The sequence below is a fragment of the Silurus aristotelis genome, assembly GCF_946808225.1.
Source record: "Silurus aristotelis genome assembly, chromosome: 3".
NCBI classification, from domain to species: domain Eukaryota; kingdom Metazoa; phylum Chordata; class Actinopteri; order Siluriformes; family Siluridae; genus Silurus; species Silurus aristotelis.
Window position 1 is genome coordinate 23302384 of NC_139576.1, and position 14440 is coordinate 23316823.

Here is a 14440-nt window from a genome sequence, read left to right on the forward strand (position 1 = left end):
GGCTTACAGTTTCCGAAAGAATTTTCCTACTTTATATTACATGATTATATTCATGGATTTAGTTAGATGAAGTGGTGAAGAGTGTACCCAGGAAAGAAAGATTAGTGATTGGGGCAGACATTAATGTGCATGTTGGTGAAGGAGGTGATGAGGAGGTGATGGGTATGTATGGCCTTAAGGAGAGGAATGTGGAAGGGTAGATGGTGGTAGATTTAGCTAAAAGGATGGAAATGGCAGTGGTGAACACTTATTTTAAGAAGAAGGAGGATCATAGGGTGACGTATAAGAGTGGAGGAAGGTGCACACAGGTGGACTATGTTCTATGTAGGAGATGCAACCTGAAGGAGATTGGAGATTGTAAGGTGTTGGCAGGGGACAGTGTAGCTAGACAGCATCGGATGGTGGTCTGTAGGATGGCTTTAGAGGTGAAAAAGAAGAGGAGGAGAGTGAGGACTGAAAGAAGAATAAGATGGCAGAAAATGAAGGAGGAAGACTGTAGTGTGAGGTTCAGGGAAGAGGTCAGACAGGTGCACGGTGGTGCTAAAGAGGTGCTGGATGATTGGGAAACTTCTGCAGAAGTGATAAGGAAGACAGCTAGAAAGGTACTTGGTGTAACATCTGGAAAGAGAAAGGAAGACAAAGAGACCTGGAGGAGGAATGAGGAAGTGCAGGAGAGCATAAGGAGAAAGAGGTTGGCGAAACAGAATTGGGATCGACAGAGTGTACAAGGACAAGGAGTACAAGGAGATGCGGCAGCAGTTGAAGCGGGATGTGGCATAAGCCAAGGAAAAGGCATATGAAGAGCTGTATAAGAAGTTGGACACTAAGAAAAGAGAAAAGGATTTGTACAGATTGGCCAGGCAGAGGGACCGAGCTGGGAAGGATGTGCTGCAAGTTAGAGCAATAAAAGATGAAGATGGAAATGTGTTGACTAGTGAGGAGAGTGTGTTGAGAAGATGAAGGGAATATTTTGAGCAGCTGGTGAATGACGAAATTGCAAGAGAGAGAAGGTTGGATGGTATGGAGATGGTGAAGCAGGCAGTGGATAGGATTAGTAAGGAGGAAGTGAGAACAGCGATTAAGAGGATGAAGAGTGGAAAATCGGTTGGACCAGATGAAATACCAGTAGAAGCGTGAAAATGTTTAGGAGAGATTTGCATTGGAGTTTTTAACCAAATTGTTTAACAAAATTCTGGAAGGTGAGAGGATTCCTAAAGAATGGAGAAGGAGTGTGCTGGTACCGGTTTTTAAGAATAAGGGAGATGTGCAGACCTGCAGTAACTACAGGGGAATTAAGTTGATCAGTCACACCATGAAGTTATGGGAAAGAGTAGTGGAAGCCAGGCTGAGAGAAGAGGTGACCATCTATGAGCAACAGTATGGTTTTATGCCGAAGAGGAGCACTACAGACGAAATATTTTCTTTGGGAATTTTGATGGAGACATATAGAGAAGGACAAAAGGAGTTGCATTGTGTGTTTGTGGATTTAGAGAAAGCGTACGACAGGGTGTCGAGAGAGGAGTTGTGATATTGTATGAGGAAGTCAGGTGTGTCAGAGAAGAATTTGAGGGTGGTGCAGGACATGTATGAGGACAGTGTGACAGCAGTAAAGTGTGCGATTAAGATAGTTTGGACATGTGCAGAGGAGGGACATGGGGTATATCGGTGGGAGAATGCTGAGGATGGAGCCACCAGGAAAGAGCAAGAAAGGAAGGCCAAAGAGGAGGTTTATGGGTGTGGTGAGGGAAGACATGCAGGTAGTTGGTTTGAAAGAGGCAGATGTAGAGGACAGGGGGGGTATGGAGATGGATGATCCGCTGTGGCGACCCCTAATGGGAGAAGCCGAAAAAAAAAAGAAGAAGAAATTATATGATTATATATAATCTAATATATCTCTCTGTATATTTTTTTTACAGTGGTGACCTGTTCATGAACAGTGTGTCTGTTGATTATTGTTGTGTTCTCCTTTAGGTTTCTTTGATGACTCGTGTTTTACCTGCTTTTTACAATATGCTACAGCGGCCTCAGTCAGATCTTGAACAGAGAAGAGTTCAAATTCTGCTTTTTCACTAGGAGCCCTAAAAGCCTGCTCCTTTCTGGTGATCTTCTCAGGTTGGGAGGATGATAAGGCAAACTCTTCAGAGTAGAGAATAAGTGGTCCTCTCCTAGTGCTGTAGGTTTTAGGGGGTGTGGGGTCCAGTCCACTGAGGAGCCGTCCACTGCTGGATAAGCGAAGGAGAGGAGGCTGGGATTTCCAAATGAAGTAGTCCTGATTGAAAATAGATTATATCAAATACTGAGAAAACATAGCATAACAAATTAAGCATAACATATTGTGTTTATATTACCTTTAGAGTAAATTACATGTATTTTATTTTAGCAAACATAAATTTGGCTATGAAATTGTTTCTATTAATCAGAGCCATTTTTGTCAACATAGCTGGCAACAAAAGTGAGTACACCCTAGGTTTAACTGCTGTCTATTGTGTAACCATGCAAAGCCACATGTCCTATTCAGCATGTTCATGTTTTTTATGTATTTTTAATTAGAGCATTTAAAAATTGGTGCTTTGAGTACAATTCTATCATACCAACCACTGGATGTTCAACATGGCACCTCACAATAAAGACTCTCTGGGGATTTAAGAATTAAAATTGTTGCTCTCCACAAAGATGCTGAGGCTATAAGAAGATAGAGTACAGTACAGTTTTGCAAGACAGGTTTCACTTTGAAAAAGGTGCGGAAGCTGGCTTAAAAAAAACAGACAAATGAGTGCTGCAGCATTGCTTTAGAGGTTGAAGAAGCGGAAGGTCCGCTTGTCAGTGCTCAGGCCATATGCCACACACTGCAACAAGTCGATTTGCTTGGCAGTCATCCCAGAAGGAAGCCTCTTCTGAAGCTGGCTCACAAAAAGCTGTGCAAACAGTTTGCTTAAGACAACTTGTCCAAGGGCATGAATTATAAATACCATGTCCTATGGCCTGATGAGTCTAAGATAAACATTTTTTGTCTCAGATGGTGTCCAGCATGTGTGGTGACTCCCTGGCGAGGAAAACCAAGAAAATTGTGCCTACAGTCAAGCATGGCAGTGGTATTATCATGGTCTGATGCTGCATGAGTGCTGTTGGTCCTGGGAGCTGGGGTTCATTGAGGGAAACATGAATTCCAACATGTACTGTGACATTCTGAAGCAGAACATGATGCCCTCCCTTCAGAAACTGCGCCAAATGGCAAAATTTAAACATATTAACGACCCCAAACACACTGCTAAGATGACTACTGCTTTGCTGAGGAAGATGAAGGTGAAGGTGATGGAGTGGCCAGGTATGTCTCCAGACCTGAACCCTATTGAGCACCTGTGGGGCATCTTCAAGCAGAAGGTGGAGAAGCTTCATGTGCCTAACATCCAGCAGCTCCATGATTTCATTATGGAGGAATGGAAGAGGATCCCAGGAACAACTTGTGCAGCTCTGGCCAATTTCATGCCCAGGAGGATTAAGGCAGTGCTAAATAACAATGGTGTTCGCACAAAATACTGACACTTTGTACACATTTTTGACATGTTCACTTTTTTGTTATTTGGACAATAATGACTGTATGTTAAGTTACTTTCAGAGGACAGTAAATCTGTACTGCTATACAAACTGCACATTAACTACTCTAAAATATATCCAATTTTCAATTCTATAGTATTGTGCATTGAGAACATTCATTCATTCATTTTCTCCCGCTTATCCGTAATTCGGGTCGCGGGGGCAGCAGTCTAAGCAGGCCCCGCCTCCGACTGCTGCCCAATCCTCATAGCACCGTCCCTTACGGTCCCTCCTGCAGGTGGTGAGCCCACGGGAAGGCATTGAGAACATATAATTCAATTCAATTTCAATTCAATTCAATTCAATTCAATTCAATTCACACATATATGAAAAAGTGTTTGCCCCCTTCTTGATTTCAAATTTTTTTGCATGTTTTTCACACTTTAATGTTTCAGATCATCAAACCAATTTAAATATTAGTAAAAGTGAACACAACATGCAGTTTTCAAATAAAGGTTTTTATTACTGAGGGCAGACAAAATCCAAAACTACATGGCCCTGTGTGAAAGTGTTTGCCCCCCTGTTAAAACTGTGCCTAATCACACCTGAGTTAAATTTCTCTAGCCACACCCAGGCCTGATTTCTGCCACACCTGTTCGCAATCAAGAAATCTCTTAAATAGGACCTGCCTGACAAAGTGAATTAGACCAATAGATCCTCAAAAGCTAGATGTCATGCTGAGATCCAAAGAAATTCAGAAACAAATGAGAAAGAAAGTAATTAAGATCTATCAGTCTGGAAAAAGTTATAAAGCCATTTCTAAAGCTTTGAGACTCCAGCGAACCACAGTGAGAGCCATTATTCACAAATGGCAAAAACATGGAACAGTGGAGAACCTTTCCAGGAGTGGCCGGCCAACCAAAATTACCCCAAGAACACAGCGATGAGTCATCCAAGGGGTCACAAAAGACCCCACAACAACATCCAAAGAACTGCAGGCCTCACTTCCCTCAGTTAAGGTCAGTGTTCATGACTCCACCATAAGAAAGAGACCGGGCAATAATGGTCTGCATGACATAAGTTCCAAGACGTAAGGCTTGTCTAAGTTTTGCCAAAAAACATCTTGATGATCCACAAGACTTTGAGGATAATACTCTGTGGACTGACGAGACAATAGATTAACTTTTTGGGAGGTGTGTCCCAATACTTCTGGCATAAAGTAACACCGCATTTCAGAAAAATAACATCAAACCAACAGTAAAATATGGTGGTGGTAGTGTGATGGTCTGAGGCTGTTTTGCTGCTCCAGGACCTGGAAGACTTGCTGTAATAATTGGAACCATAAATTCTCCTGTTTACAAAAAAAATGCTGAAGGAGAATGTCCGGCCATCTGTTCGTGACCTCAAGCTCAGGCGAACTTGGGTTCTGATCCAAAACACACCAGCAAGTCCACCTCTGAATGGCTGAAGAAAAACAAAATCCCTGACCTAAATCCTATTGAGATGCTGTGGCATGACCTTAAAAAGGCAAAAACCCTCCAATGTGACTGAATTACAACAATTCTGCATAGATAAGTGACCAAAATTCCTCCACAGCGCTGTAACAGACTCATTGCAAGTTATCGCAAACGTTTGATTGCAGTTGTTGCTGCTAAGGGTGGCCCAACCAGACCATTAGCTTTTGGGGGCAAACACATTTTCACACAGGGCCATGTAGTTTTGGATTTTGTTTTTTTCTCAATAATAACAACATTCATTTAAAAATTGCATGTTGTGTTTACTTGTTATCTTTTACTAATATTTAAATTAGTTTGATGATCCGAAACATTAAAGTATGACAAACATGCAAAAAAATAAGAAGTCAGGAAGAGGGCAAACACTTTTTTACACCACTGTATATGTAGATGTGCTCATTTATTTATACAATAGATTGCTAAAGCCCACAATCTGAGTTATTGATTACACCTAGTACAGTTAGTACTAACCTCAGGTTCGAAAGAGACTTCCAGTCTTCTATATTGTCTTTTGCCATCAGTCTGGACCACATGACTGTATCCTCGACTAAGGACTGATAGGACAAGCTCTTTCATGTTGAAGCTGACGGTGCTCCTCTCAGAGACCTAACGATAAAGATTGAAGTTGTTTTCTTTTTCTTTGCCTTATTTCAAAATCAAGTTCCTGGAGAACAAGTAAAATCATTTCACTCACCCAATGCTGTGTTGTTTGCTGCACTCTTCTCCTTAGCGACTGTCTTTTTTAACATTCTGGGAATATATTCTAAAGCCTGTTGAGTATCAGTGAATGCCAATCGCTTCTTTTACACTGCAGCACAGTCATGTCTGACTCTATTTGATTGCCTCTGTTTGCCGTTGCTAGGCTCTCAAAAGCTCCTTAAGACAGCACTGTTTTCATGTTGCCTTGGAACCAAGAGATTACCTCCTGGTTTGGGCTGCTATTTCGGGCTACCCTGGTTGTACCCATCCTGAATTTCAAACAAAAGAGAAAAAAAGGCCTGCTAATTTACAAGAATGGCCTGTGTTTATTCTGGGGGCTGGATTTCCCACAACTCTCCTTTACTTCCTGTCAGATGGTCCAGATGGAGCACCCCCCTAATTAGGGTATTTGATTGGTAGAGTTTTGTCACTTTTTAGGAATGGTTTCTTCCTCCACATGCTGCAACTCCCTCAGACAGTTAGTGTAATATATCCCCATAAAAGCAAAGAGGAGGTAGACACAGGGCCATTAGCCATTTATTTAAGAGGAACGTGTGCCAGAAGAACTTAATCTGGATAATTTCTATATAGTAAACTGTACTTAAATAAAAATATTGTAGAGCTGAAATGATTGATCTGCATGCAACTTATCAGTAATTTTTATGGTCATATTACTAAAACATCCAGTTGTTAGTCTTGTTATATTATAAGAACTTGTTAGAGTTATATAAGTTTTGTTGTCTGTGAAAATAAATCAGTGTTTCATTTGTAATTCATGTAGCAATGATGAACCTTTTAAATCATAGTTCATATAATAAAGTCCTTCACATTTGTCTTAGACTATAAAACAAAGCTTATTTCATTCTTTCAAAAACGTTAAAAATTTTTGAGGACAAGAAAACCCTTATTAACTGTTGATTAATGTATGGTTAGGTGCCATAGAATGGTAATTTCATGACAAGATGTTGGATAAGTACTGCTGAGAGATTCACATTAGGTTTGTTATTTCCTCTTACACATTAAATTAGATTACTGTATCAGCTAATACTTGAAAAAAAAAATTATATATATATATATATATATATATATATATATATATATATATATATATATATATATATATATATATATATATATATATATATATATATATAGTGTATGTGTATATATATATATATATATATATATATATATATATATATATATATATATATATATATATATATATATACACATACACTGTGTATATATATATATATATATATATATATATATATATATATATATATATATATATATATATATATATATATATATATATAAATAATTTCTTAAGATTTTCTTTATTATTTTTTAAAGTATTAGCTTATACTGTAAATACTGTACACTGTCTATAAACTGTCTTTTATATATATATATATATATATATATATATATATATATATATACACATATATATATATATATATATATATATATATATATATATATATATATATATATATATATATATATATATATATATATTGGGTTAATGAAGCATCCTGTGTATTGAATCGGGATTGATTTGTACAGTAGTTTTAATAGTGTCTATGACCTCTTCATCCAACTCGTCTGTTTTTGGTTAAACACACCCGATGGTGCCAATCGTGGTCTATTTTGCATAAATGCCATGTAAAGTACAGACACACCTTAAATAGGATATAGTAAAAGTAAGTCCAGAAGGATCCAGAAGTCCAGAAGAATCAATGAAAAGGAAGTTATATTAAATATATGGTAATAATTTTTTATATTTTGTTATAATAAATTTTTTTTTTATATAAATTTCTAGAACAATGTATGTGTAGCTTGAACAGTCAGGTGACTTGACAATTCATCTTATAAGTAGATTAAGTAATTAGTACCCTGACTATATGAACTATATTTAATAGTTCCACAGTCTAGTCATTTTATTTAATGTTAAATAAGGCAAGGACTACCTGACTGCACACATTCCTGGATCCATTTTGTAAAGCTCGGGTTCAAGGGGGATAAAGTAATTTTCTTTAACACCATACACCCATTGGGGGCGCTCTCTCACTGAGGTACAGTCTCTATTAATGCTATAAAGAGCTTTTGGCCCGTTATTCCCAATGACAATGAAAAAACAAAAATTTTGCAGTTCATAACATATTATGATAAACATATTAAAATTAACATATTAAACGTTTTAAATGCTCTAACCAACCCGCCTAAGAAATAAATACTTATGAAGCAGATCATTAAAAATCTAATCATTTTTATTCAGTGAAACTGTACATATACAAATGTCCTCTCACCAATTTTCTGTTTAAAAAAAAAGAAAAAATCAAGTAAAAAAACAACAAGATTATTTTCATAAATACATATATTCTTTAAGAAAGGGTGATTATTTACAAGTTTACGCAGTTTAAAAGGAGCTTGCATAATTTCCCAGCTGGACACATGCATGTAGCTCCCCAAGCCCAACACCAACGTGCTTGTGTGCCACATGAACGATGCATGATTGTCAGCGGGTGGCTCTGAAACTCATACAAGTCCATAAAAGACAGGAGAGCATACATCTGTAAAGCAAAACATGGTCAATATTCATGGGTAAGAAAAAAAAAAAAGTAATCACGATTCCACAGTAATGAGCACTACATGGTACTATGCCGATTACAGCGCGTGAATGTGGGCCTTAAGATGTGCAGAGACACATGACGTGTAAAATATACTGGTACATAGAGGCAAAGTCAAAATATTTCTTTCACATGAAAAAAACAAAGGCAGAAGTTTGGGGAAACATTTTGGCACTTTTTTTTTTTTGTGTCCACAAAATTTCATTTCTCAAAAGACAAAGTAAATTTAGCTGTAAAGCATGTTCATCAGTAACTGCATTAGGCTTCTTCTTTTTTTTTTTTTTTTTTTTTTTTTTTTTTGGGCTTGTTTAACCAGAAAACGTCTCAGAAATAAAGAATTTAAAGAAAAAAGTGTCGTCCAGCCTCAACAAAGCAATTTCCTCAAAATTTCAGTCTTGTGTTTCACTCTCAGGGTCGTGTCCCATTCTCATACAGTCGTCTCACCCTGGTTACTGTTACTGAGTCTTTTGTAAAACCTGCGCCACGACTGCAGAGTTTTGCCGGACCAGATCCAAAAGCCAGACGTGATCCCAACGATCATGGTCATCAAGTACTTGATCATGAACACGGTAAAGTCGGGTGACATGGGTGCGAAGTTGCCGGCTGGGCAGGGCACAGCGAAGCGCTTGCACGTCTGCATGTGCCATGTCTTCTCCCAGTGCTCTCGGAAAGCCTGCTCATAGAAGTAGCATGCGATCACGATTGTAGCGGGCACTGTGTAGAGCACACTGAACACCCCGATGCGCACCATGAGCTTCTCCAGCTTCTCGGTCTTCGTGCCGTCGTGCTTCATTATGGTGCGGATGCGGAACAGCGAAACAAAGCCTGCCAGAAGAAATGAGGTGCCAATGAAGAGGTAAACAAAGAGCGGTGCCAGTACGAAACCCCGCAGAGATGCTACACTATATATGCCCACATAGCACACGCCCGTCAGCAGGTCTCCGTCCACTTGACCCATGGCGAGGATAGTGATGGTCTTCACCGCAGGAACAGCCCAGGCTGCCAAATGGAAGTATTGTGAGTTGGCCTCGATGGCCTCGTGGCCCCACTTCATGCCGGCTGAGAGGAACCACGTGAGAGACAAGATGACCCACCAGATGGAGCTCGCCATGCCGAAGAAGTAGAGAATCATAAAGAGGATGGTGCATCCTTCCTTCTTTGTACCTTGTGCCACTGTCTTGTACCCATCGTCGTTGAACTTGTCAATGCAAACCACCTTGTCCTCAAGGAAGAAACCTGCAGCATAGGCCACGGCCACCATGAAGTAACAGCCAGACAGGAAGATGATTGGTCTCTCTGGATAGCGGAATCGTCTCATGTCCACCAGATAGGTGAGCACAGTGAAGAGGGTGCTCACGCAACACAAAATGGACCAGATGCCCACCCAGAGGCGTCCAAACTTCACCTCTTCTTCACGGAAGTACATAAGGCCGTTGGGCTTGTTGGGCTCACACGGCGCACCACAGTCCTTCTCACCCATGAAGTAGTAGTTGAGATAAGAGGGCACCTTAAGCTGCAGCGGGCATGTGAACTGCTGAAAGTTTCTGCCCGGATTGGGCGGCAGTGTGATCAGGTCGGGAACGTAGGGTGTCGGGTCGGACGTCGGACTTCCGGCCTCCGACGTGTTCTGGCCCACGCAGATCTCACCCGCGCCGTGTACTGGGAAGTTCTCGCAGCGCAGGCGCTCGGGCCACTGGAAGCCGAACTTGTTCATAAGCGCCTCACAGCCCTGTCTGGCGCGCTCGCACAGGGAGCGACACGGGGGGATGGCCTGCTCCAGCACTGTGCACACTGGCGCGTACATGGAGCACAGGAAGAATTTGAGATCAGCCGAGCACTGCACTTTTACCAGCGGGTAGAACTGGTGCACCTCGAGTCCGGCGTCTTCCTGATTGGTGTGACCCAGAAGGTTGGGCATTATGGTCTGATTGTACGCAATGTCCGTGCACAGAGGAATGGAGATGGGCTGGCAGAATCCGTGCTCCGGAATCGAGATGCCCTTCTCCCCATTGTGCTGACCGCTGCTCGTGGGCAAGCACAAAAGGCACAAAGTCGCGAGGAAAAAGCCCACACGTTCCGCGCGCATCAACATTCTGGAGAAAGTCGTAGTTATAAAACAATCAGAAGAAACAGTTGAAGACAATACGTTGTCTTTTCTTTTTTTTTTGGCCAAAAACTGAAAACTAGGCCTGTTATAGTCCACCACAAAATTTCACCCAATTACACAGGGGAGAAAATCCTTTCCAGCTGTTGCTCTTCGCTTGCGTCGGGTTTTTTCTCTTAACACCAACTCAGTCTAAGTATCCAGGGGAGCATGTTAGCAGCATCTGCACCAAGTTCACAAAAAGAAAAAAAAGGGAGAACAAAATCAATCGAATCGTGAACTGCGTGCACTTTTAAAAAGGCGCTGGAAAATACAGCTCGCGATCACAAAGTTGCCCTGAAGTCCATGATCAACTCGGTTTTCGGCATCATTAGCAGAAAATCCTCCAGATGTTAACTTTCCATGGTTTCCCCAACGTCCTTAAATGCGTATCTCAATGCACGGAGGATGTTTCGATCTGCACGGATAAACTTTTTTCCCCCTCCCCGGGTTAGAGGTGTGTGTCGGGGTTTCCAGTGTCGCCGCGCTGCGCGTCTCCGAGCGCGTGGAAAATCGCGTCTGTCTCTCCGCACGGTTTGAGCGCGAGCACGCAGCGCACAGTGTAATGTGTGTCGTCTGTTTCTAGGCGCCCCTCATTCAGTCCCGCCGCTCGGCCCGGTTTGGGCGCCTTGAAACAGAAGCTTCCCAGACCAATCACAGATTTTGTTTTCCTTCGCCTCTCGCTCCTGATTGGTCAAACCGAGTAATTTGCGGAGGTCTACTAGAAACTCTCCCCCATTCTGCTTTCGCTAAAGTGAAAAATGTCGATACGATATTCTTCATAACCCAGGCTATATCGTCTCCGATACGCAGCATATGCCCTTGATTTTATTATCGTGACACAAGACTTTCATCTGATTCTTAGCTGGTTCTCTTTTGAAGCAGTGACTGGTCATCAAATGGTCAATCACCTTTCAATGAGATTATAATGGTCTAATTCAATTATACCTAGATTAGATAAAAACATTGCATGGGCATTTCAAAGTACACAGGTTTTTTGGTATTTGTTTAAAAAAAAGTCCAGTTTTATATAATCATTACATTTTAAACATATTATTGAATATTCAACATGATAGCACACACCTCTTAATATTCCCATCTTTTAATCTTTCTCTTAAGATAAATTTACCCACCTTTATTTAAAAGAGAGAGAGAGATTACCACCAATAGCACATTTGTAAATGTAAAGGTGGGAGTTTCAGCATGAGCACAATCGTTCACACACCACAAGTTGTATTGGTCTTGGCAGATTGGGTGGGATTTGTATACTAGTAAATCACTGGTTCTTTTAATTTGAATAAGTTTCTTATTAATTCAAATTGGTAGAAAGAAACCAAAACAGTCAGTTCTTAAACACCTGAAAGCTATTTAGTGATGAAATTGTATTTAAACTGGTATCAATGAACGCTCCCTCGCTTTAATTCAGAGTAATATATTTCCAGAAAACGATTTCGGTCACATTTACCACTTATCCCCAACATAACATCCATCCTGCCTTAACTCAGAGATAATGTTTAGCTTAACTTGTTACCAATAGATCAATTAATAATCATGCTGAAACCAGATGGGCTAAGTTATTGGTTTGTTATTTAATAAGTTATTCTCGGTCATGAATAAAAAATTCCCTGCTCTCTGCTGGAGCAATTTTTAAAAATAGATCTGAGCTAGAGAGCAGAGTGTGAGGTTCCTCAGTATGTAAATGTGAGGGCTGAGGGAGATAAGCTTCTTCATGGACTTCAACATCAATCACAGAGAAGCCAAAGCTGCTGCCTCGCCTCACAACCCAGCTGCCTGCCTTTCTCATTCCCATTCTTTCACCGTATTCTTTCTGCCCTGTGTCTGATGATTGTCCTACTCCTTGTCAGTACATTTCAGACACATTGCATAATATTTTATATTCCAAACATATGGTTTAGGAATATTTTCATTTAAAATATGCAAGCATTTCCTAAAAAAATGCTCAGTCTGCATACGGATGTTTTATACAAGCGAAAAAAACATCTACCTTTCTTTTCTCATAACACTACAGCTGTGATTTCTGTGCATGCTTATGGAATCCTGCCCAAATAACTTTCAGACAGTTTTCAAGTTGAAAGACAGATGCATACTATATTTCTGTTTAAACCTAATGTTTACAGAGTCCGTAAATGAACTAATATTGCAAATGTGTGTTATCTAAAAGTTATCAGACGCACAGTGCCGCAGTTGATTAAGGCACATTTGGGTGAGTTGTAGTGAAGGCGAGTTGTATCTGAGCTCATTAATGTTATGTAGTCTCCCTCTGGACCTTATTAGCTTTCACACTTGGCTTCACCTCATATCTTCTAGATTCCTTTACTGAGGAGAGAGGGCGAGAAAGCGAGAAAAACAAAGAAGCTGCAAAATGAAAAGGAAATGTGGTACAATACGAAGATCACAAATGTTTAGTGCAGAAATATACCCCAGCCATTGGAGTAACACAGCAACTCTAGTGCCTATAAATCACTATTTTTGTATGATAGGCTTCAGGCATAATCACACTTGGCTGTTAATGACCCCACAAAAAATGTGCACAGTTCAAAATTGGCATGTGCAGTGTCAATAACTGTCCTGGTGCCAAAAATCAATAGTGCCAGTTAGGACTGTGTGCCATTACTTTCGCTATTGATATGATGGATTAGTTCTAAAATGGCCATGAAAAGACACAGCCACCCTATAACTTGGCATTGCACCATGGCAGTTACAGAAAGGTTTATAGGGCAACATGTTATTATATATTTATGGTAGTACTAGATTTCAATATTTCAGTCAAAACTGCATATCTGTAGTAGCCTCAAGGCAAAGACAACTTTAACGTTAGGCCTGGGGCTCATAAAGTCTAGCAATGTGATGAAATCATTCCTCTCAATGGGTTTAGGGCCAGGGTGCTAATTAAACTCTTGTTTTTTTACTGATAGTCAATGATGACTTTTTTTTTGTAAAAGGCCACTTGTTGTGTGGCAAGCCTCTTCTGATTTCCCCAGAGTGCATCTTTCAGAGTTAAGCCTTAAAGTAATCACATGACCAACTATATTGCCAACTATACAATAAAATAAAAATGAGTATGAGATGAATCATTAGATTAAAATGGATTTATTACGGATCACAGTTTTTCTGTGATGATTTAGCCAGAGAATCAACTAAGAATATTTAAGCATTAAATAGCCCAAGATAGCTTCAGGGTATTTAATGGAATAATCTCTCCCTTTGGCTGAATTTTTATAATTAGAGAGGATGTACAGAGTTTTCTTTGCAGCCTTTTGCATGCATTTTATTATAACTTTTTTTGCAAATTTATTGATGTCTAATCCATCAAAGTCTCTAGCAAAACCCATGTCTCCCTTCCGGTGATTTCCTTATTTTGGACATGAGGAAATCTCATTATAACATTCAGCGTTCACTTTCCCCATAATGTTTTTATCATACACATTCCTCACATACAGATCCCTGTCTCTTTGTGTGTTGGACATGTTTGATGTAGAGGCTGTCAGTGCGGCTTTTTACAAGGGAATGGAGATAAGACGCAGTAATTGCTCTGGAGCTGTAGTCAGCAGATGATTATTTTTTCTTTCAGGACTCCTTTTATTTGTTCCGACTTTTCTTGTCACTTTCTTGTTGAATTACACTCTTATTCTATTAAATTACTGCAGCAGACTATTTGTAGGGTTCTTTCTCTCTCTTTCTCTTTTTCTTTCATCCTTTCTACCAGTAGCAGGTCTGTAAATTTGTAACTGAAAGACTGTTTTGTTTTGGTCGGGCTCTCGGTTTGCCGTAATCTGGCAAATGTACGGGTGTAGGGGAGTCTGTGGTGCATAACTCAACACAGAATACACAAACAGGCCAAACGAGAATGTTTAAGTGCAGTCTGTGAGTGCTTCATGTCACATCTTTTT

The 14440-nt window shown here is 40.1% G+C and overlaps 2 protein-coding genes across 4 annotated transcripts in view; both read right to left on the bottom strand.

Moving 5' to 3' along the window:
* Window positions 1–6145, bottom strand: part of kiaa2012 (KIAA2012 ortholog) — a 31485-nt gene extending 25340 nt beyond the window's left edge. For 2 of the 3 annotated variants that reach the window (XR_014533001.1, XM_083537982.1), the window contains exons 1-3: window positions 5743–6145; window positions 5520–5654; window positions 1997–2269 (exon numbers count right to left, since the gene is read on the bottom strand). Coding sequence is in view for 2 of the 3 variants with exons in the window: in XM_083537982.1 (XP_083394108.1) it covers window positions 1997–2269; window positions 5520–5624 (378 nt within the window). In the remaining variant the exon portion in view is untranslated. The remainder of the gene's footprint in view (window positions 1–1996; window positions 2270–5519; window positions 5655–5742) is intronic. The other variant, XM_083537983.1, reaches the window with a different exon arrangement.
* A 1863-nt stretch (window positions 6146–8008) lies between these two features.
* Window positions 8009–11090, bottom strand: fzd7a (frizzled class receptor 7a). The gene has a single exon (XM_083535926.1). It carries the CDS (start codon window positions 10476–10478, stop codon window positions 8814–8816), a length of 1665 nt encoding a protein of 554 aa, XP_083392052.1. The 5' UTR covers window positions 10479–11090; the 3' UTR covers window positions 8009–8813.
* Window positions 11091–14440: the final 3350 nt, after the last annotated feature.